The sequence below is a fragment of the Panicum hallii genome, chromosome 3, assembly GCF_002211085.1.
Source record: "Panicum hallii strain FIL2 chromosome 3, PHallii_v3.1, whole genome shotgun sequence".
In the NCBI taxonomy this organism is placed as follows: Eukaryota; Viridiplantae; Streptophyta; class Magnoliopsida; order Poales; family Poaceae; genus Panicum; species Panicum hallii.
The window spans coordinates 60,632,476-60,656,620 of record NC_038044.1 but is presented as its reverse complement, the minus strand read 5'-3'; the positions used below and the strand labels follow the sequence as shown (position 1 = coordinate 60,656,620).

At 42.5% G+C, this 24,145-nt stretch overlaps 3 protein-coding genes and 1 non-coding gene across 9 annotated transcripts; 2 read left to right on the top strand and 2 right to left on the bottom strand.

Annotated features, from left to right (window-relative positions):
• Positions 1–3,965: 3,965 nt before the first annotated feature.
• Positions 3,966–13,018, bottom strand: LOC112884399. Of its 3 annotated transcripts, none has more exons than XM_025949780.1 (17): positions 12,764–13,018; positions 12,615–12,691; positions 11,601–11,679; positions 11,407–11,478; positions 10,847–10,919; positions 10,520–10,557; positions 10,297–10,407; positions 8,256–8,375; positions 8,081–8,161; positions 7,912–7,980; positions 7,719–7,796; positions 6,049–6,213; positions 5,366–5,473; positions 5,208–5,276; positions 5,062–5,124; positions 4,860–4,978; positions 3,966–4,765 (listed from the first exon to the last, which is right to left on the bottom strand). In XM_025949780.1, the coding sequence occupies exons 3-17, from the start codon at positions 11,625–11,627 to the stop codon at positions 4,291–4,293; spliced, it is 1,668 nt and encodes a 555-aa protein (XP_025805565.1). In that variant the 5' UTR covers positions 11,628–11,679; positions 12,615–12,691; positions 12,764–13,018; the 3' UTR covers positions 3,966–4,290. The 3 variants fall into 3 exon arrangements, with proteins under 3 accessions (XP_025805565.1, XP_025805563.1, XP_025805564.1); XM_025949778.1 differs by having other exon boundaries at positions 11,614–11,679; positions 12,764–12,797; XM_025949779.1 differs by having other exon boundaries at positions 3,966–4,759; positions 11,614–11,679; positions 12,764–12,797.
• An 876-nt stretch (positions 13,019–13,894) lies between these two features.
• On the bottom strand, positions 13,895–16,383 carry LOC112885596. Its single transcript, XM_025951182.1, has 8 exons — positions 15,614–16,383; positions 15,469–15,514; positions 15,298–15,378; positions 15,023–15,139; positions 14,645–14,743; positions 14,507–14,566; positions 14,313–14,407; positions 13,895–14,117 (listed from the first exon to the last, which is right to left on the bottom strand). Exons 1-8 carry the CDS (start codon positions 16,381–16,383, stop codon positions 14,042–14,044), a joined length of 1,344 nt encoding a protein of 447 aa, XP_025806967.1. The 3' UTR covers positions 13,895–14,041.
• A 2,810-nt stretch (positions 16,384–19,193) lies between these two features.
• LOC112886169 (diacylglycerol kinase 1-like) lies at positions 19,194–23,716 on the top strand. 4 transcript variants are annotated; one of them, XM_025951977.1, is made up of 8 exons: positions 19,194–19,356; positions 19,478–20,696; positions 21,072–21,438; positions 21,512–21,588; positions 22,394–22,513; positions 22,752–22,916; positions 23,007–23,144; positions 23,227–23,716. In XM_025951977.1, exons 2-8 carry the CDS (start codon positions 19,569–19,571, stop codon positions 23,374–23,376), a joined length of 2,145 nt encoding a protein of 714 aa, XP_025807762.1. In that variant the 5' UTR covers positions 19,194–19,356; positions 19,478–19,568; the 3' UTR covers positions 23,377–23,716. The 4 variants fall into 4 exon arrangements, 3 of the variants coding, with proteins under 3 accessions (XP_025807762.1, XP_025807763.1, XP_025807761.1); XM_025951978.1 differs by having other exon boundaries at positions 19,196–19,355; positions 19,493–20,696; XR_003227350.1 differs by having other exon boundaries at positions 19,222–19,356; positions 19,558–20,696; positions 23,011–23,144.
• Positions 23,717–23,900: 184 nt separating this feature from the next.
• On the top strand, positions 23,901–23,973 carry TRNAK-CUU. Its single transcript has one exon. It is a non-coding gene; the product is annotated as a tRNA-Lys (tRNA).
• The last annotated feature ends 172 nt before the right edge of the window (positions 23,974–24,145 follow it).

Sequence of the window (24,145 nt, the reverse complement as noted above, 5' to 3'; positions counted from 1 at the left end):
AGTACTTGTCCTGAAACGAATTGAAATATGCCTTGTAAAATTCAAAGTAGTGAGTACTTGTTAATCTATCTAGTCACACTTTTGTTCAACTTTTCAATATTTCGTATGTGTTGTTCATTTCAATAAATTAATTCTCCATTGACAATTTGACATGGTAGAGAGAAACTGAATCACAATTGATGCAAGTTTGTAACCGTACATATGAAGTGCTATGGTTCACGGGCGACTGTACTGTCTAGTGGAGATTTATATACAGACCACAGATCTATACTAGCCTTTTCCACACGAGTCTTTGTCGCCATTAACGGTTTCCTGTAGCCAAGTGAATGTACATCCAAAAAAGGAGATCCACCAGCAATTAGGGGCAGCTATTAGCTAAGCTGTTCGCGTACTAAGCACAGCACAAAAGGGTAGAGCAGCCACCAAACGCTCCTAAATTCCTCTCACAATTTTTGGTAGAGGATCGAGGAAGGCACAGCAGTTCTAACCTGATTTTGTGCAGCGTCTGCACTCAAAGTGTTTGTGCAGTGACGGACAGAACTACTGTTCAAGAAATGCATGCATTTTGACTTGGGGGTGTCACTTCACTCTCACTCTCTAGGATAGCTGACCAGATAGGTTGTTGAGCTGGGACTCAAAGAGGCAATGCATACTGTTGCGTTGACCAAGCTGCTTGTAAACTCTACTGGTCATCCATCTCGTCAATGATTATTCTACCAATGAGGAAGCGTTAGTTCGGTAGGAAGGTTGATTGGGGAGGGGCCAGAAAGGGGTGGTTAGTTGGGCATTGGATTACTACTGGTGGCAAGTCAATTCATTTGGTGGCAAAGCATAATACAAAGCCTCCAAACTACCTGTTCTTGCTGGCCTCAACCTTTCCCTTTCTTATCTTTTGCGTTTGTTAAGAAATGTTTCCTCGAAACTTTTCCTTTCTGTTTATTAACTATTAGTTGATTCTTCTTTTCTAAAAGTTGTGCAATCTTTCCTTCAGAAAGAAGTGCAATCAATCATTTCTAATTTGTAAGTATATTCTTGCATATTCTTCACTTCATTCTTCTATCTTGTACACGCACATGATTGATCCTAGCCGTTGATTCGACATTATCCGTTTGATCTCCCGTGCATCTAGTACAATATTGTTACAATTTGTCAAAACAATCATATTCGACTGAGGAAATATATCACAAAAATGGTAAGCACAAGGTAATTAATGTCTAAACCGATCCTTTTTTTAAAAAAAATATAGTGCCTAAACCCTACTCTCAACCGCTGCGACCAAATGCTTTATCACCACAGCGCCCCGGTCTACCCAACCATAAGCCCGGATCTCAGTGTCTCTCACATATCCCCAATCTCTACCCACAAAAAGACATGCATACATGCAATTATGCAAGCCTTTTCCTCCAAGATTAGGAGACAGGGCACGAGCTACCTAGGGGCCCTCTGTTCAATCAGAACCGAGCAAGATTTTGAGCCCGGGATGCACGCAACCACTGAACCACAACATCGTCCCAGCAAGCACCAGGACCACTGCTCACATGTGTCTAGCTCATAGAGTTCAGGTTCCATTCATATGATGAGCACATGACATCGCAGTGAATCGTGCAGTTATCTGCTCCAGCATGTAGTAGCTGTTCGTATCATGGGTGTAACTGTATTATATGTGCTCAGTTCCGGCACATCTTGTAGTTCACATACTGCTATCATGTGTCGGTCATCTGCCGGTGACGCATAGTTCTCATGGAGAGTAGTTGTCACAACCAGATCTTTCAGGTTGTTGGCATCAACACACACACACACAGACACATACACACACAATTTTTTTTCTCTCTGAAAACACTAACAATTTAATAGGTGCAGATTGTTGTGGCTTTAGTGTGTTCCTGAGACGGCTACTCCCTAACTGTTTCCTCTGTTCACATCATCGCCATATACCAGCAATTGAGCATCTTGCTGCCAGTGACCTTTGGGAATAGGGACTCCTTGGATTCCGACATCCGAATTGGAGCTTAAAGCTGGTCAGAGGAGTTGTTTGAATGCTGTTCATGTTGGGATGTCCATCAGGTTGCAAGCTGAACGGTCGAGATTACTGCTTCACAGGACTTCAAATTAAGGAGGGTTTTCAGTAACCAAATTACCTTCAAACACCGGTTCTTGGAAGTCAAGTTATCCAGGTAACTTATTTCATGGATTCATATCGTGATTCTTTTGCGCCGGAAGTCGCTAAGATAAGGCATACCATAGCATAGCATAAAACCCAACAGTCTTTTAGTGGTCACTATGCTAAAGCTGAAGATATGGCAAAATTAAGCGAGGAACGGAAAGTCGAAGAAAAGCCGCACACTCATGTGTGTGTGCAAAATTATGCAAACAAATTCAGGCAGCAAATGCTGCCAGTGTGTGCTCTGGTATTGAGGGGTCCATTATTATCCCTGATGACAGCATAACCACCATTTTCCCTTTAAAAAAAGCCACAACCACCAATTGTTTAGGGTTCTGCATTGGGTCCCAGAACCTATATCCATAACCCATGCATGGACTAAGTAGTTGCTGGGCACAGCTGCTGCTTGCCTAATTGTAATGCATTCTCCTGATGATTGGGGTGAGTGAGCCGATGCTTTCCTTCCAGCTCTTTGTACTGTTCTCCCTTCAAGAACTCAGTCAGCTCCACTGACATCTCATCTTCAGCACACTAGCTCATCATGATCTGTTCGTTGAGCATGTTTTGCTTGGTCACATCAACTGAATATGCTTGATATTTTTATTTTTTATATAATAATACACATGAATGCTGCAGCAAGTTGGCTAATAGTTGGATCATCACTAAATTATGCCACGACAGTTTTTTTGGGGGGGATTATGGATCTTTTTTTTTTCTGTAATTGATTGATCTTGAAACAAAAGAAAATGTGTTATGCTAAACTATCGCTCCTTTGTACGGTTGAAGTATATTATTACGAGTATGAGATTCTCATTCTCCGAAAGGGAATAGTAACTATGAAACTATGTGGAATAATGGCACGTGAGCAGTGCCAAATGGATAGGAGATGGATCTGCAATAATTTGCAGAGTGTTACTGCAGAGAGAATCGCCATTATTCAGAAATGATCCGAGAAGGTCGTCCATATGTGATGAGGATACTGTCAAGTTGGGTGGTAGGTCAATGAGTGTTACCCTACCATAATGCAAATCCAGCGTGTATCCATTAGCCTTAATCCAATGAGCTGATGGAAGCATCCGATCCGACTGACAGCAATAAGTTCTTGCGAATTCAATTCCCAACAGTTCAATGGGCTTACTTTTTTTTTCGAAAAGGACAATCGGCGTACTTGGGGGAAAATGTTTTTCTTGTGGATTTAACTTTTTCTTTCAATTAGGTTCAAGTAATTGCATCAATCACCATAACCATTTGCTCCCTCCATATCCCCAGTTACTTCAGTTGTGAGCCAAAAAAAAAAACAAAAGCAGAGCATGGTTGACAATTATTTCACAAGAAATTTCGTTGATACGCATAGCGATGTCCCCTTTTTTCGCTAGTTTTGCACTAGTTCATACACCATGCATAAGTGGCATGATTCAAGCAACCCAGTTTATTATTACGTTATGCAAGTTTCAGAGGGCGTGTGAACTGGTGTTGAACCAGTAGAAGAGAAGGTAGCGTCATTAGGAGGCAGCAAGCTCCTCTGGTCTTGACATCTGTCCAATCAGTCATCTTGCTTGAAATGCTCCAGATGAGTATATATGAGAAAGGCATGCATGGTCACTTTGTCAGCATCCAAAGTGGACAGATAAGTATTATCAAGTCAATGAGCAAGTTCCAGTTAACAATCAACATTTGGCAATACGTAAAGATTAACCAATAAAAAGAGCACTTGCTATGTACGTAGTATTTTAGTTTCCAAAAAAAAATGTGCATAGCATTTGCAATCTACACTGCCTGAACTACATTATTTACTGCAAGAGAATACCAACAAAAGCATAGTTTTCCCAGTTCATGTTGCTGAGTTTTAATTAATCTATCAAAAAAAAATTCTTGGATGTTCTATCAAACATAATATTTAGCGACACTGGCACAAAAATTCCCCGGACATTTAACTGCCAAGATGGCTCATCAAACATAAATAAAGCATGCTATTGGAACACGAATTCGAGCTCGGGACCCACTATCTGTAGGCCAGAAGCAACAGCACACAGAAGCACTTAGCAGATAAGAAGTGCATATCCAGATCTAGCTTTGTTTCAGGAGCATGGTCTTATCTGGCATGTTCAGTGCTGCTTCAACCACTCAAATCAGTACAGGCTTCCTGAGTGCCGCTGATTTGGTTCTGGCCTGATGGGCTCCCCAGTGAAGGGATCAAACTTGTAGGGCTCCCCTGTGAAGGGATCAAACCTTACTTGTTGGCGTTCTGCTGAATATTCAGCAGGCGACCTGGACCGGTAATCCGAGACTAAGTCCGTGCCGTACCCTGCAGCAGGCAGGAATCTCCTTTCCCTAGACAGAACAGATTCTTCAGCTGATCTTTCAATACTTAAACTCTGTTCTTGTATGTATCTTCGATCAAGATGCTTTCCAGTGTTATGCCTTGATTCATGGGCTAATCTTGGTTCAGGGTATCTTCTGATGTCTACTTCATCGTGTCGTGGTTCCGAGTTTCTCACAATGGTGGATCTTTCTTCGCCATATCTTCTAATCCTTGACTGAGACACTGGTGGATCATCTATGTAATATGATGAAGGAAGATGGCCTGAGTTGTATCTACTGCTCCTGCAAGTAAAATCGAGACCACTATTAGAGCTTGGCTACCACATGAACCATTTACTGTAAGGCCTGCCAGAGGAGGGATGTGAGTGCAACATACCCGGGTGCCATGTAATCGTAATCTTCATGTGGGTATCGTTTGCCATGCATTTCAGGATTTCTCGGCAAATAAGTAGTACCATGTAATGTGTGTGCTAAGCCATAGGCCTCAGCCTGGTGCTGCAAGTCAAAATAAAACGTTCAGGGAAAGAAAAATAGAACTGCAAAAAGGACATGCGGAAGATGTTGAATGAGGTAGTAACCTTAGCAATCAAGGAAGCAAAATAATCTCCTTTATTGCGTTTATCTCTACCAGATATCAAAAACTGCATGTGCTCTTTTGTGAGGATTAATGATAACATAGTTCAGGTGAGAGCTTAGAAATCATTTGTGTAAACAACTGAAATACCTGATTAAGGACAGCCACAGCAGATGACTCAGGAAGCTCATTGAGATTTTTTACACAATGGATGTCAATCTGGAAAAGGAAGATGGACAGGAACATCGTGCTCCAGTTCATACATCAAAGAAGATCAAGACGGAGACCTTTCTGTACAAATTACTTACGTCATATTGGGTACCAATTCCCAGACGTAGAATTCGAAGCAAGACTTCCTTGGCAGCTGAAGGTAGTGAAGCAATAGCTGATTCATAGGGGTCAGAGGCATCATCCACCTAAGAGATAAACAAGCAGAAAAGATTGTCAAATACATCAACAAACACATCATCCTTTCTCCTTACCGCAATATGAAATTTATTCCTTTTAACAAAGCATGCCTACAAAAACCATATTCAAATACTAAGCTATAAAAGCTAAGCTATCAAACAGGAGAGCTTCCAGAAAAATAGTTGTGCTTCTAGCCTTCTAAGCAAGAGTTGAGCTGCAACCTATGATGCAGAATCTTATGCCTTCATGTTCTTTATGTACGGTGATAACAATATAATAGGCTTAGACACAAGAAGCTATCATATAAATAGATCATAAGGCCAACCAGAGGCGTAGAAGGTTGATGATGGATGCTTCAGTTTTAAAACAGTACACCCATAAGCTTGAAGCTGACTAAACCAAAGCTCAAGCAAGTGAATGGCTAGCTAAGTTGAAAAAATTCCAAGTCTTAGTAATTCAAGTCATTTCAGAGTCAATTTTAGGAAATCATCTCTATTTGAAACTAACTTGTTAGTTTTTAAAACTAGGAAGCAAAAGAAGAAAATAGCAAAATAATTAACGATGTGTTGATTATCATACATACATATTTAGATAATCTTGGAGCTTTCACTTGACGATCAAATGAATCATGTCCATGTCTTCCATAAGAATAATCTGGCCTGTCTCCTGATACATTTGATCTTCTAGTTTTCACTTCTTCATGAGATCGCTTCTTCTCATTGTCTACTGCAGGTCGAGCAACTGACACCTATTGACATAAACATGAGAGCTTAATTTGTCTAATCCAAAGTAGAAAAATAAAACAAATAGTACTAAGAAACTAGCTATAACCCCAAACAGATACTCCCTGCGTCCTGAATAAAGATGGCAACGGGTACAGAATACCTGCGGACAGTAAACCCCACGGGCGCAGATACGGGTCTGAGTTTGTGCCCGCGGGCACGGGCGCGGGTACAACTCTAAACCCGACGGGTATCTTGTAACGGGTCTGAAAAAATGATACCCGAACCCGCAAACCCGTTGACATGTGGGCCCAAGTACCCCTGTATATAAAACATCTCTAGGGTTTCCCTTCATTTTCCCCCCCATTCCCCATCCCGGCCGCCACCCCACCCCACCCAGCCGCCAGCGCCCCCCTCGGCCCTCCTCAGCTCCGCCTCGGGCCCCTGTGCGGCGCCGGCGCCGTAATGCCGCACCCCCACCGGCTGCCGCTCCCCCTCCTCGCCGGCATTGCTCAGGCGCCCAGGCCACGCACCGGCGGCGCCCGACCCCAGCCCAAGTGCTCTTCGTCCTGCTCCTGCACATCCACAGGTATGCACTGCACTGAACTACTTGTTCCATTCTCCAAGAATGCTAGATCTGCTCTTGTATATGCTTGATTTGCATGAGAATGTAATTTTGATATAAGACTATAAACTGCAGCTACTAATGTATGTGAAACTTGTTTGTAGATGACGGTGATGGAAGGGTCAATAGCTTCTGGTCATGTCTTGAAGACATTCAAGAAGAAATGAAGGCAGATTCTTGCATCACTACCGCTGATTCCAACTAATGAGTTATTGAGTTCGAATATTTGCTTGGTTCAGTTGGACTTTTATGTAATAATGGTTTTGAACAATGACTTTTGTATGGTTGTATGCTTTTATTTCTGTTAATGTGTGATGTATCATGTATGAGATTGGTTCATTTGTTTGCTCAGACTTATTTGTTTTCTCAAATAAATGGTGTTTACTTGCTGTTGAAATGTGCTTGATTTCCTAAAGCTTGCGGGTACACTAGCGTGCCCACGAGTATGCGGGTATCCATGGATAGCGGGTACGGGCGTAGTTTTCTGCCCGTGGCGGGTTGCGAGCGCGGGTGCGGGCATGGATTTTAGCCCGTGGGTACGGGTTTACGAAGTTGATATCCGCGCGGATTTCACCTGTTGCCATCTTTAGTCATGAAATATAAGGCATTTTAGTTTGTCCTAAGTCAAAGTAGTCTAAGTTTGACCAAATTTATAAAAAAGAATATTAACACTTAACACATCAAATAAGTAAATTATGAAAATATGCTTTATAATGGATCTAACTTAACACATCAAATAAGTAAATTATGAAAATATGCTTTATAATGGATCTAACTATTCTTATTCGAGATTTAAAATATTGTTATTCTTTTCTATAAACTTGGTCAGACTTAGAACCGTGTGACTTGGAACAAACCAAAATGCATTATATTTCAGGACGGAGGGAATAGCATTCTTATTCATGCCTGGATCTTGAAAGCCGGTCCTCGATCAGGTCCTCTCACTGTTTCACCATCCATTTCTTTTATAGCATTGTCCAGCTCCTGCAATTGATAATATAGGTTTTTTTTATGGCAATCACCTAATACAGTTGTTTAAAGAATGTACAGGTGCATTAATTCGATGAGAACAGTCTCCAGACTTAAGAGAAACACTTACCAAGCGACTGGCAAAGTGAACAAATCCAACTGGGCATTGTCCTTTTCTTGAGATAGCAACCCGTATTACCTGATTGCACATCAGGTCATAGTTGTTTAACATTGCATGTAAAATTGGTTAGTAGGAGCTGCAAAATGTGACAGGTTGACAGCAAACTTGGTGCACCAACCTTCCCAAACTGTTCAAAAAGTTTTCTCAAGTATTCCTCATTAACATTTGCTGGCAGATTCCCAACAAAAGCAGTCTTAACCTGAGAGTAAACAGAACAGAAATCCCAATCAAAAGTTCAAACAGAAGATAGCTATATTTGCCCCAAGGAAAAAATTGTTTCACTTCTACATTACCTTGGCCATTTCGTCAGCATCAACATTAGACTCCTTATCAGCCCAATTTATCGCTGGATGCAAAATATCGCCAAGCATAAAATCTGTTCTGGAACCGATACGGATTACACGTGCCGCTGCCTGTGATTGGTAGTTTGAGGAGGAATGAAATCAAAGGAAGCTGATTTGAGTAGAAAGCATGGACTTAAGAACATCTTCTCCAGGATGATATTAGATATTTGTCTTTTGCTCATATCTCAGTGGGAGTAACCTCAGATCAGTGATGACTGATGAACCAAGATCTTTGTAAAAAAAACATACTTGTATTTTGTATGTAGCAGCTGTGATTAATGCCAAGTGATATTTGCAGACTTAATACTCTGGCAGCTCAAGATTACTGTGGTGTAGTAATGAAGCCAAGAGAAGGAAGTGAATCAAGTATCGGAGTGGGAGAGAAGAACACAGCTAGATTTGGGAATAAATTGTAGAACAATCAATTAGGAAAAAGAGAAAAAAAACTGGGCAAAGAATGTTCTAGTTACTTTTACTTGAACTAAAGAAATATAGAGGAAGTTACAGAATGGGAAAATAACAGATTGGCAAAAAGAGTAACAAAGTAACAGAGGCCAAGTAACGGTGTTGAGGGAGGTACTCCGTGGTCCATGGAAGCTCTAAAGCACAAGCAGATGACAAATTTTTTATTTCCACGTTCTTGTTTCTACAAATCCTAGATACGAATTTTCAGCTTTGCTAATGTTAAAACTTTGGCTGAACTTTGGAACTGCATTATCTCTCCGGCATATGTGTTTTCAACACAGCCCCTCACAGGCTTCTAGAGAAACAGATAGAACAAAGACCATCCAGATAAACAAATGGTAATAAAGGACGTGAACACGCTCATCGGGTGACTCCACAAATTGTTGATTTCACGTTGTTAATTACTAGTGGAAGCATGGAATACAATTCATTCAATGCAAGCATGCAAGTACTCATTTGGCTCATCTAACCAATCATCATCTTTCCATACAATTGTTTCATCAGATATAGCACCATCATCCAAACCAGGAAGATCGGGGATTTTCTCCCTCCCTCACTCCCTGATACTTTGTAATGAACTTCAATGATGGATAGAAATCCTTGTAAAGATGAGAACAGATCAAGATACAAGATATGTGTGAGAACAATTCTGGCATATATCTTTGTCCTATATCACCAGATCCAAATCTCTCTACAACTGTGTCGAGGTTTATTCAATGTGTGTGGTTACTTCAGAAGTATCATCGATACAATAGGAAATATTTCATGTGTGTAACTATAAAGAGCATCCCTTGCAACATTAGTCAGTCATTTAAGATAAATAGATGGGAGATAGCATGTTGTTATATGAATCCAAAATCAATGTCAATTGTCAAGTATGTAAGCCATAGATGAATTCCTCAGCTTGTCAGCAGATTGTAAGGCATGTTGATAGTTTGGTCCCAATTCATCATCTGGCTCCGTACTGTGATTAGGACATAGTAGCACTAAGGATATATAGTCACTTGATCATGCATGAAATTAATGGCGCACGTGCTCCTTTTGCTAGTAGATAGATTTAGGGCACAGCAACAAAGTGCAGGATCATTCATCAAGTAGCAACAGTAGAATCTTAGGAGGATAGATTGAAGGTAATTTTGCACATATCCTGGTATTTGCATAAGATTATTTATCCAAACAAACTGTTTTTTAAAAAAAACAAAACAAGAGGCAACAATATTGGCCAATACCTGCAAGATAAATCAGTTGACAAAGCTATGGTCAACTCTAAATAAACTACGGACTTTTGCAAAAGGAACAATTAAACTAAGCAGTATGCAAGGCAACGAAATATGAAAAAGTATATATATGATTTACATGGACTTAGATCATAGCAAATATTCATACAACAAGATTTAAAAATTAATGGTAAATGCAGAATTTTGCAAAACTTGTAACGAAACATTTTATTAACTGTTTGACATTTTCGCAGCAGCATGTGCTAACAAAAGAAAATGAACTATTCTAGCAATGAACAGAAACTTACTGAGTGAGAAGAAAACCGCACAAATGCAAAACCTCGATTTACATGCCTTTTGCTTGACGAACCATGATTTGAAGCCATTGCAAGGTCAACCGAAACTACATCTTTGAATGTCTGTTAGATCAAAGAGAATGGCAAAACAATGTGTGTCTTAGTGAAATTAGTTTAAGAAGTAAATAGATACAAGAAATATATGATTGATAGGTATATGTATTCAAGGTTCTACCTTGTGAATCAATTCTTCAAATTCTTCTGAAGTCCACTCTGGCAAGACAATAAGGGAAAGCAAACATTCATGCATGTTTTCATAACAAAGTTTTGCAGATCAACAACAGTTTTCAAAAAAAAAAAGTTTTGCAGATCAACATATTAACAAGAGCACTGCTGCATTGGGTTGTTTACGACAATGGACAGATATTACAGCTTTCTACAAGACAACATTGATGAGTGTTTGACATCAGCAATTGATCCATCAACTATATTGGCATGTATTCTTCTTTGGGACAAATTTCCTGCATTATGATTCTTGATGTTCACAATGGCTGAAGTTTACCTTTGCAAAGGTTTCCAAAGAAAAGTGTATCTTGATCCATTGAAAGATCAACAGCAAGCCTCTTTCCTTGAAGCTGGTAAAGAACCAACAGCAAATATATTATGAGTGTCAGGTTTGATACATGATGCATAATGTTGTTGTTGCCCCTCCTGTATCTTAGTTGGATATGTGTTAAGTTCTGGTCAAGTTCTGGTCAAGTTCTTTTTCTTAGAGAGAGAGTCAGCTGGCTGTTTTGTTAAGGGTGGCTACAGACCCTCTAATCTGTAGTTTTGTGTACTGGGGGCTCTTTTCCCCCTCCTTTTCTTCTTAATATATTGATGCGCAGCTCTCCTGCGCGTTCGAGAAAAAAAAATAATGTTGTTGTTCACGTCTGTTATAACGAAACAGCACACTAGTATCCCACCCTGGACTCAAGGTCTATAATAAAAGGTTAACAAGGAAAGAAAAGGTGTCTACATGCAGATGTGGAAAAAAAAATAGCCACGCAGGGAAAATGACTATATAGGATGCCAGACATGGAAATTTTGTCAGTCATGGTACAAGAAGTACATCGTTCTTACCTCGATACCATTCTTTTGCCTTTTAGCTGTATTAGCATATTCCCTCTTTGCAAACCGCACAAAACCATATCCCTGAAAAGATTTCAGGTAAAAAAAAATGATGTTAGATATTTTAGTAATTCATGACACAGTGAAAAAAATCAAATATCTAAAAGACTGAAATGATATATTGCAAGCAATGTCTAAAAATTTACAGTTGTACTAGACCTTTGGAAGGCCATTCTGATCTTTCATTATACGGACATCAACGATCTCTCCACAAGGAGAAAATACCTGTCAATGCTACAAATCAGTCCCATTGGTTCCATAACGAAGAAAATGCGAGAAAACTTCCTTTAGCCATGAATTGTTGGATAGTAGAAATTCTATTTATGATCAAGTTCAACACTTAAATATGGAATAATTATCCTAATCCTTACAATATGACATTTTCTCTCATTACTATAGACTACGGCATTTTTGCATGTGAGTGTATTGCTGTTCCATCCAAAAAATTACAGAATAAATAAGAGGATCAAAGGTACAGTACAACTGTAGCTTTTCAGATTCAACACTCCCCCATTTGGGTTACAGAAGAAATATAAACCCCTTCTCCCATTTTACTTCACTCTGTTCTTCCACCACAAGGAATCGCCAAACAACGCGGGTGTGGTGCTTCTCCAGTGAAGATCGCGCTCCGCTGGGTCGAATGCGGTGTTCATTTGGAGTAGCTAGTCTTTCTAAGTTGTGGAGAGAATGATCTTTTGAGGGGGCCGCTGCTCGTGAAGCCGGTCCGGCTATATGTCTGGTGGTAGTCCTGGGTGTAACCAGCCGTGTGATCTCTGATCTTTAAAAACCGTTTTGCTGCTCCTTTTCTTTAGTTTGCTTCAGATTTTGGACCAGTTAAAAAGCTGGCTTAAAAACACTGTAATTTCGTTGCCTTGGTAATGAAATTCGGACTTGCCCACGATGGGAAAAAGTAGGCAAGTATGAGGAGACAGGTGAACAACTATCAGCTGCTGTCAACTGACTGACAACAACGAGAACAACAACAAGCAGCAAATGCTCGAAAGGCAGTTACTCCTCTAACACTGGTTTCAATTTAGACACTACTACTTCCATAAATCGTCTAATATGCAACATATAAAGGTCTCAGTCTAACACATAACTAATCTTCTATCCGCAGGGGGTGGTGAACTGCAACCCTGAAACAGAAGAACCAAACCAACCTCCCGGAGCGTGCTTTCCGTCGCCGACCGCGGCAGCCCGCCGACGAACACCTCGGTGCCTTTCCCCGCTCGGCGATCTGCGACCACTGGCATGAAGCACACCTCTCGAATCATCAAAAACACCACTGCGTTCCTCGACAAGTACTCACCTTGCTCGTCGTAGTCGCCCCGCGGCGGCGCCATCTTATCCTGAAACAGAAGCGGCGTCAGGACGCGGGCTATCTAGCAGAAACCCGCACCAAATCGGACGCCGCGACGACCGGAAGATCGCCGGTGCCTTCCGGGTCCCAATCTGGCGGAATCCGCACGAATCGACTCGAAAATGGATTGAATTTAACGGGATTGGTATCGAACAGATAATGGCGAGAACGTACGGCACTCTCTGATTTTCTCCTTTTCTCTCCTTTCCCCTTTCTTTTCCGAATTACTGTTTCCTTTTATAGTTGATGGGCTTTTGTAAAATACTGGGCCCAACCTGTCAGATACCGCTGTTTAGGCTGGCCCAGTTTTTAAGCAAACGAGCTGGGCCGTTTGACCCTATGAACCAGTTGGTGTAATTTCTTTTATTTTTCTTTATTACCTCCTTTCGAAACAGAAATATAGTGACATTCCACTCAAAAAAAGAAATTGGTGATATTTGTTAAAGTTTGTTCGTTTCTAACAATTTTTTAAAAGTAAACATTTTTTTCAAATCACCAAACATAAAAGTTTTACCATGCAGGCATACGTTGGTCTCCAAAAAATAAAAATAAAAAAAACTTACTTTTGCTACGCATTTGTGGCATATGCTCCGAATTGGATCACCCTATCACCCAATTTCTTCAATCGAAGAGTAGATATCAACTGCAGAAAGATTCAAACGCTTGTTGTTTCAAATTTCACGTTGGGAATTGGAACAGCATTCCCTCCAAAACGGACGCTACAATAAACTGCGTCAACCACTCTCCATGTGCAGCACTCTGCACGCAGTGTTCTCAGTAGGTTTTCTTATCTTCTCAGAGTACTATGGTTGTTACTTGCCTGAATATTCTTCAAAATAAGTGACCCATGTTAAACTGTGTCGCAAGGAGCTTAATCACTTGTGATAATCACATGATTATGAAAACGTATTCTGGACTAAAATACATTTTCATCTCTTTGAAAGCGCCTGCTGGATATTTCAGTATAACTGACAAGAATAAGCACGACAGTATCAAGAAGCCTACTACAAAAAGGATCGCAAAATAACCGAATGCATGTACTGTGAAAATATAATTAAACATAAAAAACTCTACAAGCATTCAACAGATTGCACCAACATGTTTGATGCATGCTACTTTCTCCTTTTTTTTGTTTTGGAAAATATAGTTGCTAGCAGCTAGTGAAATTCGCTAGACAGCAAGAGTCGCCACGATGGCGGTGACGATGGCTACTACTTTTGAAGCTGATTATGCCTTGGAGACGTGCCTCATCAATCTGGGGTGAAATCTTGGCTCCCTGGGAATTGTCTGAGGCTTCACTGACCTGCATTTTCGCCAAAAGTTTCAGCTGAAAATAGTTTGAAAGGAACAGTTGCATACTTGCATGTACATGAATCTATGATTTCAGTTGACTAAGAACCTCTGGGACCTGAGATCGTGAGATTGAATGATTGAGATACAAAAGGTGGTTATCAGATCATTAGAGGAGACAGGAAACAAAGGATTAGAAATTCCATACCTTTTCGGCACAAATGGCCTGGTAAAATCTGGCATCGGATGTGCTCTCTGCACCAGCTCCTTCCTCAGCTGCTTGATCTCGATCTCCTCATCCACCTGCAGAAGAACAAATCATAGCGTTGTTTCAGTTCTTGCATCTGAACAAGATGAACCTGATACTGTAACTTTCAGATAGATGGTGGTTATATGGTATACCTTTTGCTGTCTTTCTCTTTCCAATTTCACTTCCTCTATGAAGCTGTTGCGCTCGGCGACCTGCAGGATTGAAGACAGCCGGTGCATGGCCCTCAGGAACTCTTGGACGGCGAGCGAGCACCGCAATGGACAACTTACTTGGTGATCAAACTTGGAGCGACCGATTGCGCGCACATCACTGTGCAGCACGAGATCGATCGGTTCAGTGGGTTCCTTCATTGGAGGTTTCACCGGAGTCTGCAGAAGGGTCAGAGAAAGGCTGAGATACCTGATAAGGAAACACGGTTTTCCTTCCAAGTTCAGAAACATACTTGTGAATGTGGTGTGACACTGTACCCAGTCCGACAAAGGTGTGACCCTGGTGCTAGGCTCATCTAAAGTACACTATTGATACTTTTATGCTGATCATTGTACATGGAAAATCATATAGGCACTGCCGAGTATGACGATGCGACGATGTTCCGCAATGTAAACTTGAACACTGAACTGAAATTATCATAGGTATCGCTGCCTTACCTCTGGTTCATCGGTGGAGTAGGGTAAACCTTGAGCCAGCGGGTTGCGCAGCCTCTCCTCCAGCTGCATCTTCCTCAATCTCTGAACGAAATTCTCTTCCTTTGCCTTTCCTCTTTTCTGAGTATACAAGAACAGAAGCACAGTTTCGTCAGCCGCCATACTTGTCATGTAGAACATGACCAGCAGAACAAGCACTATTGTTTCCCAAAGAAAGAAAAAAAACAGAGTAAGCACTGTAGATGAACAGCACATGATGAGCTTCACATCACTCATACCTCAGTCCTAAGGTTGAAGGGCTGCTGGCTCGTCACCCTTGTCACCTTCCTGCTCCAGGTCTTCTCCGATGCGCCAGTGAACTGCGATGTGTGAACACATTAAACAAATCTCACCACAAATTCATCTTGATCTCAACGAAAATTAACATTGTGAGCATGCAGTGCACGTACATTGTATGTCCTCTGCCGGCGTTGACCTCGTGCACGGGTGATCCTGCTGCATTTTCAGAGAAACGCAAAAGCAGGAAAGAGTCAAGAACAGCAAGAAATCACATGCAACGGCGATGTAATGCAGCGATGGATCAGAATCCGGGACCTGGTGCGGTCTGATGCGTCGAGGATGCAGGCGACACCGGCGATGGCGGAGAAGGAGACCTCGGACGACGAGGCGATGGAGGGGTAGGACACGTCGATCTCCTCGGCGCCCGGCGGCGTTGCTGGCGTCGACGCCGATGTCGCGTTCGCCTCGTTCTTCCTCCTCGTCCTCCTCGCGCCTCTGCCTCGCGCCTCGGGCCCGCCGCCGGCGGCGGCCAGCGAGAGGAGCCGTTCGAACGTGTTCACCAGGTACTTGACGCGGCCCTCGCCGGGCTCCGGGAGGCTCGCCACGGCCTCCTCCACCACCACGCTCTTCGTCGTCCTCCGCTTCCTCGAGGCGGAGGCCCCGCTGCCCCGCCGTTCTTGGCCGGGCTCGTCGCAGGGGAGCGACGAGGGCACGGCCCTCACCCTGTCGCCCCGCTCGTCGGAGACGCCCCGCAGCGGCGCGCGCGGCGCGTCGTACGCCGCCTTCGCCTTCGCCTTCGCCGCGGGCGCCGCCGCCCCCAGCGTCGAGCACCTCTTGGCGCAAGAACCCGCCCTCCTCCTGGTCGCCGTCCTCGGCGCCCTCCCCGCCGCCGCCGCCGCCGCCGGCGTCTTCTTGGAGGAGACGGGAACAGGGGGCGAGCCAGAGCCGCACTTCTCGGCCGCCTTGCCGCCGGCGCCAAGAACCGGCTCCTCCTGCGCCAGCTGATTCCCCGCCTGCGACGGCGGTGGCGGCGACACCGCCACCGGCTCAAACGGCCGCCGCGCTCCTCCTCTGGCGCTCCTCATCGCCGTAGCGGCGGCCATCCTCCCCGATCGAGACGCGAAACCAAGAAGAGAACAGAACGAAAAGCCTCCGAATCCCCGAACGATCAATTCGCGCGGCGGTTGATGAGCGGGAGTAATGAGGCAGGCGCGATCCGAGAGGGGTGGAATTCGCGTTTCGAATCCGCGTGGGCGAATCGAAACCAATTTATAGAGGCGGAGGAGGAGGAGAAGCCGATGAAGCAGGGGAGGGCGAGGCGAGGCAACGTTACGTTGGTGCGCGGCGCGGCGCTGTGGGTTTTGGAGGCGCAACGGCTAGCGGCCGAGCGGGAGGGGTCCCTGGCCGCTGCGGGTTCGCTGGGCCGTTGGATCGGGGAGCGGGGGCCATCTGCGGCCGTCGATGCGCGTGGTCGATGAGTGGATTTATTGAGTGGGTGGATCGATGGTGGTCATGGTATTTACCGTTGGGTGAAATTTCGTGCTGCGAAATTAGCAGTGAAATCTGCTCTTGATTTGATTTTGCTTCTGAAATGAATTGAAATTTAGAGACTGTATCGCCGTTGGGAGTCAGAGAAAGAACAAATCAGATCCGTTCTTGATTTACCCTTGCCCCTTGGACTAATGCATGGGAGCAGAGGATTCTCATGAATTTTTCAGCAACCGAGCTGGAAGGTTTTCTAACCCTCCCTAAATTATATACATAATACATAAAAAAACACACAAGCAAATTGTGTGTAGCCATAAGAATTAGTCATTGGCACCATCCCCAAGCTCCTGCATCCCCAAGCTCGGCAAGACAGCAACGCTCTACCGTGGTGGCTAGCAGCTCGTGTTCGCTTCGCTCGTTGCTGGCTGCTAGATCCGACGCTCCTATGGCCGGATCTGGCGTCCTGCTCTACATCTGACTAGGTTTCCACGTATCCACGTGAGGATAATAAAGATCATTTATTTACGTGGTTATAATATGATCATTTAAAATTAGAAATAGGGTATTTTTGATATAAAATGTACAAGTCAATATATATATATGTTGTATATAGCGTGAATTTTCCGCTTCTATGGAGCTTATAGATTGTTTTTCCTCATGTTGATTCTATTTGAAAAGTTTGGTATACTTCACTACATTCCATCCCTTTTAAGTAATAACTTTTTATGACTACATAATAAAGATATCACATGTCTTATGTCTTATGTATGGTTGTCTAGTATTTTATTTATAATACTTTATTTATAGCTTATGTTATTATATTAGTTGTTATATAGCTAGCAAACAAAATATCTATCAATGTGTATATGATTTGAAATGTTGCAAGACACGTTTTCTAACACTAAGGTAGAATAAGACTCTTTTAGCTTAAACAATTTGTTATAATACTAGCAAATATGCCCGTGCGTTGCAACAGGTGATACTATGAAGCATTTATTAACCTTATCTAATTAAATATCATCACGTCATAATTAAATTCCACATGACAACATTTCGTTCAAAATCTTTTCAAATAAAGTTTTGACCTCTAGCACTTTTTAACACTTTCATACATGCCACCCATCCTCCTTCCAAAAAAATCTCCCCGCCATCCTTCACGGTGCTGGCTATCACGACCTCGACCTTAGCAACGACGAGGGTGCCCACTATATTGGCATGCGTGCTCATCCCAACACTACGGTCTGATAAGTGAGCCAACCTTTCTTTTACCCATCTTGTTCGCTTGCTGATATTGTCACCCCCTTTCTTGTGTGGTTACCTTGTGATGCATGGTTACCTAGCGCAGGCCGCCTCCGTGTCGCTGGCACGCTCTACTTCATCATGCTCATATTTTTTCCCCTCCTCTCTTGCTAATTATGTTGTCTATAAAGAAGGTAAGGCGGCCTCGATTTCAAGTCGGAGGAGACTACAATCTACTATATATGAACTTCGCCCACTTTCAATTCTGTATCTGATGAGATATTTAATGACCAAAATCAATAAGGAACAAAGAAAACAATCCGCTTTTTAGAAATGGGTAGAGATATTATTTGAAACGTTATGATAAAATTTAATATAATATAACTTTCTATACCCCATTTTAAAAATACATTCATTTTATTGCAAAGCACTATATAAAAAGATCAATAGCAATAAGATGTTCCAAACGGTGGACCGTGAGATATCAAAATTTTCAATATTTTCATTACCATCAGTTGAAACATCATCTATTGTAAATATTAAATTAGATGGTTACACTAAACATCAACACCGTATCATTATTTTTTTAGTCATATTTCTTAAGCCACCGTATAAAGTCAAATTGTAGAAGATAGACGATTTTCTAACTTATTTGTTAGATATATGTTTTATAGATATGTGACAATTTGCATATCGGAATTTTACTTATTAGTTATTTTCTAACTTATTCGCTAAAATTTCATGTTATGTATACTTGCGTAAGATTCGGATCAATAACCAATATTGAAAAGATTAACCTAGTAAAACAATAATCAAAGGATAGCCCAATTTAATTTAATTGGTATAACATATTTTATGTAGCTAAATAGAGCATTATTAAAAAATGATAAACTAATTTTATTATTTTATCTGTTATAAGGTAAAATAAAATGCGTCACGACTAGCTGATTTATACAAACTGATAATAGCCCTATCCTTGTTATAGCAAGACTCACAAGCTATTTAAATTTATAACTCCCTAAAAACTCAATTAAAAACATCTCGAGCTCTAGATCGACCTCGGCTCGGATGCTCCAGCTCGAGCTGGCAGGCTCGCTCGAGCTTGGCTCATTGACAGGCCTCCCGCTCAGGGCTCAGGGCCTCAGGTTCATCTCCTTTTTTTCTTTTTTCTTTTTCGATCGTTCATCTCTTTCTGTTTCTTACACCTTTCCCTTCTCTCGGACTCTCTCCTCCCTCGCTCTTCCTTCCCCGGCGGCGACGACTGGGCGAGCGGCGGCGCCATTTGTCACGTCTTCGCCCAGCCCTTTGCCGGCGACGAGCGCATCCTCCAGGTATCCCCGCCCCTCCGCTTTCCTTCTGCTGTGCGAGACGGAGCACCCCAAACCCTAACAAAACTATTTGCATTCGAATCTGACTCCAATTACAATATATTACCTACTAACTTCGATTTTGTTTGCAAAAATTATCGGGTGTACATGTGTACACCCATGTCCTACGCTGGGTCCGCCCCTGTTGCCTGGTGGTTGGTTCAGGGACACACAAGATGCTGGATCCTAGCTGGAGTGCTGTTTCGGCTTATGTGTCTGAATATTGGTCTGTGATAATCGCCACTGCTGTGTTTGCATGTGTGGGCGCGGTGACGATTTACTACGTGGTGAATCAGCTGAACAAGAACATCAGCCTGAGCCTGATAAAGGCTATCAGGGTCAGGGCAAAGCGGTACAAGAAATGGAAGGACAAGGTACCCGCCGCGTCCCACGTCTGGAGGAAAGAAGTTATCCCCCGCAGTAAAGGCCTGAAATGCTGCGTGTGCCTGAAGTCCGTTTCGCCGCCTCAGTATTCTGGGGCGACCATCCATCAGTGCGATATCTGCGGCGCCGCCACGCATCCGAGCTGCTCAGGGAATGCCCACAAGGATTGCAAGTGCGTTTCCATGGCTGGTTTGAACCATGTCCTTCACCAGTGGGCTGTGCAGTGGATTGACACAGCGGATCACTCTGAGGAAGACTCTTTCTGTTGCTACTGCGATGAATCTTGCAATGGAGCTTTCCTTGCAGGGTCTCCGATTTGGTACTGTATGTGGTGTCAACGGCTCGTGCATGTTGATTGCCACAGCAGCTTAGCCAAGGAAACTGGTGATATCTGTGACTTGGGGCCATTGAAGCGGCTGATATTGTCACCTCTTTGTGTTAAGGAGCTTCATTGGACAGGTGCAGGGATTTTGAGTTCTATCACAAGTGGGGCTAATGAATTGGCTTCCACTGTCCGAGAGACGATTATGATTCGTAGAAAAAGGTACAAAAATGGTACCGCATCTGCTGACTCAGATAGCTCTGGGGCTATTGAACTACCATCTGATGTTGAAGGAGACTCGCAAGAAGCAAATAATGCAGCAAAGAGGAGGGATGATCAGACCAACGGCAAACTCGATGAGGTACACCAAAGCTCCGAATCAGAGAAAGATAAACAACTTGTATCAGATAACACAGCTGCAACTGGTAGGTCAAATGGGCAACATGAGAATTCTCATGTACAGAACAATCAGAAGTATGAAATTGTCAACGTGCCTTCTGATTCCAGGCCCCTCCTTGTTTTTGTTAACAAGAGAAGTGGTGCCCAGAGCGGTGATTCATTGAGACAGCGTCTGCAGATCCTTCTTAACCCTGTGCAGGTTGGTTTAGTTGCTTTAAGCTCTTTAATCAGTTTTAAATTCTATAAATTTCATTTTTTATTTGCTCTGATTTCTGATACATCTAGCACACCATCCAATTTTTTTTGGGAGCACAAATGCAGTATGATCTTGTGTGAATTTGCATGTATCTTTAGAGCTGGAAGTGGAAAGCTTGTTCGCACAACATTAATAATTCCTTTTATGCTTTGTTTGTTTAAAACTTCATACTCTGTAACTTTTTGGATTTGATAAAGTTTGGTGCAAATCGCAATTCAGTTAATGCTACACCTTCCCTTTTTAATCTCTTCATGTTATGACATTTATTGATACAACACGAGGCCACTTTCCATTATGGTACTAACTCAATTTCATTAGGTTTTTGAGTTGAGCAAGCAGCAAAGTCCAGAAGTTGGTTTAGCTTTGTTTCGGAAGGTAACCCACTTCAGAGTTCTGGTATGTGGTGGAGATGGCACTGCTGGTTGGGTTTTAGATGCCATTGAGAAACAGAAGTTCGAAGCTCCGCCTCCTGTAGCCATCCTTCCAGCTGGTACTGGTAATGATCTTGCGAGGGTTCTGTGTTGGGGTGGTGGCCTTGGTGTTATTGAGAAGCGGGGAGGTCTCTTCTCAGTTTTGCAAGATATTGAGCACGCAGCAGTCACTGTTCTAGACAGATGGAAGATAACAATTAAGGACAAACAAGGGAAGCTTATGGCACCACCAAAATTTATGAACAACTACTTTGGTATGTTACTTCTTATCTTGGATTCTGGAGGTTTTTGCATGGTCAGATAACCGTAATACTGATGCTTTTTCAGGGGTTGGTTGCGATGCAAAGGTTGCTTTAGATATCCATAACTTGAGGGAAGAAAACCCTGAGCGGTTTTATAGCCAGGTAATACCTGCTTGCTTGCTCCCTGACCCCCTGTTATGTGCATTACTCTCCCTGACTCTTTTGTTGTTGCAATTTGGTGGTGGACCTGTGTGCTTTACTTTCCCATGATGACATGCATGATTTGTGCCAGTCTTAGTATATGTTCCAAGATTGTTGAAATTGCTTAAACATTTGGAATGAGTAAAACAGTATGTTTTCAGCTTCTCTTGGACTGAAATTATGCTTTTAAAAGTCGGGACAATGTTCAGAGTAGCACAATGCAATACATACAAGTTTTAGGATGTCAAACTTCTGTACAATATTGTATGATGTATATCTGTAAGCATAATAAATATTATGGATCAAGTGCATATGTATGTGTTTTTAAAGTTGGTTCATTGAAGCCTGGAGGGAAATAAATCTCCTTTTAACATGTTGATGATAATTGTGCATGCATTATCATTAGGATATTTGGGGAGTTGGACATTCAACATCAGGTCCTGTTGCAAGCATTTCCTGGATGATTTGTGGACCATTGAATTTGCAAACTAATGCTCATATAGATCTGAAAATGTATTCTAGCTGTAGTGAGAAATTGTTGAACGAAACAAACTGATGCATCTTCATTCAACAAATTATCTTAATTGTCTATTTTCTTCCCTCACCTTTTCCAGACTTATGTTTGCCTTACTAATTGCTATACTCAAACTTCTGATGGTAATCATGTTCCCATGCATTTCATGCTTAGCAATGTTTCACTCTGTTCTGCATGCATCATCCTTTGTATATTTTCTTTAGCACTGATAGGATGCAGATATTTTTGTAGTTTATGAACAAGGTGCTTTATGCAAGAGAGGGAGCAAAGAACATCATGGACAACACGTTTGATTATTTTCCTTGGGATGTCAAACTTGTGATAGACGGATCCAAAATTGATATTCCTCAGGTAAGTGCACCACATCTTCTCTGCTCCTTTTTCTCCTCAAAGTAAGCAAGGTTTGCAAATCTGGAAAATAGAATGCTGACCCCATTATGCACATTAGTGATGGATTGTTTAGCTAAGATTGTTACTACAGCTTCATGGTCCACTTCTTGAAGAAATTTTAGTAAGCACCTTTGGAAGTATTAGAGAAGCATATTTGGTTAGACTGTGTAACCTTATTGTTTTTACACCTTAATTGCAGGACTCTGAAGGTATCCTTGTTGCCAATATCCGAAGCTACATGGGAGGGGTTGACCTGTGGAAGAATGAGGATGATGTCTCTGACACTTACCTCCCTCAATCCATGCATGACAAGAAGCTGGAAGTAGTTAGCTTCACAGGAATGCTGCATCTGGGAAGGCTGCAGGTATGGGAGATGAATACTCTTGATTCTAGACTTCACGGTGTTTCGTGTTTGACATGGACTGTGGACTTTTAATAAACAATCTTGTTCTAGGTAGGGCTTTCTCGCGCGAAAAGATTAGCTCAAGGTCATCATATAAAGATTGAGATCAGTACGACAATGCCAATCCAAGTGGATGGAGAGCCGTGGTCTCAGGAGCCATGCACCATAGAAGTTTCTCATCGTAACCAGGTTCCTCGCTCTCTCCTCTACTTTATCAATTCTACCGCATCCGCTTCATCCCTGACTTACAGCAAGGCTCTCTCTCTTGCAGGCCTTCATGCTGAAGAGAGTTTCTGAAGAACCTCTTGGTCACGCCGCTTCTGTCATGGCCGACATCCTGGAAAATGCCGAGAACAGCGGCATCATTTCGGCCATGCAGAAGAGGACTCTGCTCCAGGAGATAGCATCTAGGCTTTTGTAGGACAGTTCTAACGCTCGTGCTTGTAGTTCTCACCCTATAGTTTGTTCTCTTGTTTTCAGCTGCCAGAGGCTTCCTTCCGGGCTAGTAGGGAACTATGCCTGGACGTTTGTACATACAGTCGTGGTATTTTACGGCTGATTTGGATTGTGCCTGTATATAATTTTTTGTGTAAAATTTTGTACGCCCTATTGGGTTGAGCATAGTAGGTTAGGCCCCTGCCAGAGCAGTGTGTGTACTCTGTTGCCCTTGGTGAGGCTAGAAAACGTGATATCATTTTCTTGGTTGTTGAAACTCAACTAGAATATTTCAACTTTGTTGTTGATCTGGATTTCAATTTTCAGTTTGGCACAAATTTTGCAAAGGTATTCTCTCTTGGTTACCCATATCCATAAAGTGGATATAACGGTTTGGATTAGTGACAGTTTGCAGCAGTGCCAAAGCCATGTGGAGTGATTACAAAAAAAGAAAAGGCCATTTGGAGTGGCGATCTGTTTATAGAATTTTTTTTGAAACAGAAACCAAAAGCCCGTCTAGCTCAGTCGGTAGAGCGCAAGGCTCTTAACCTTGTGGTCGTGGGTTCGAGCCCCACGGTGGGCGAATGATTTTTCCATCTTCATTTTCTTTTTGTTTCCTCTTGTTCTCCCCTGTTAGCTCAAGTCATGTTCTTGGTTCCCAAAACAATGTTCCAAAATTTCTTGGTTTCATTTTGCAGCCAACAGATTCATGATGAAGTCCTCGCTTATATCTTGTCCAAACTGCCAAGCTCGCA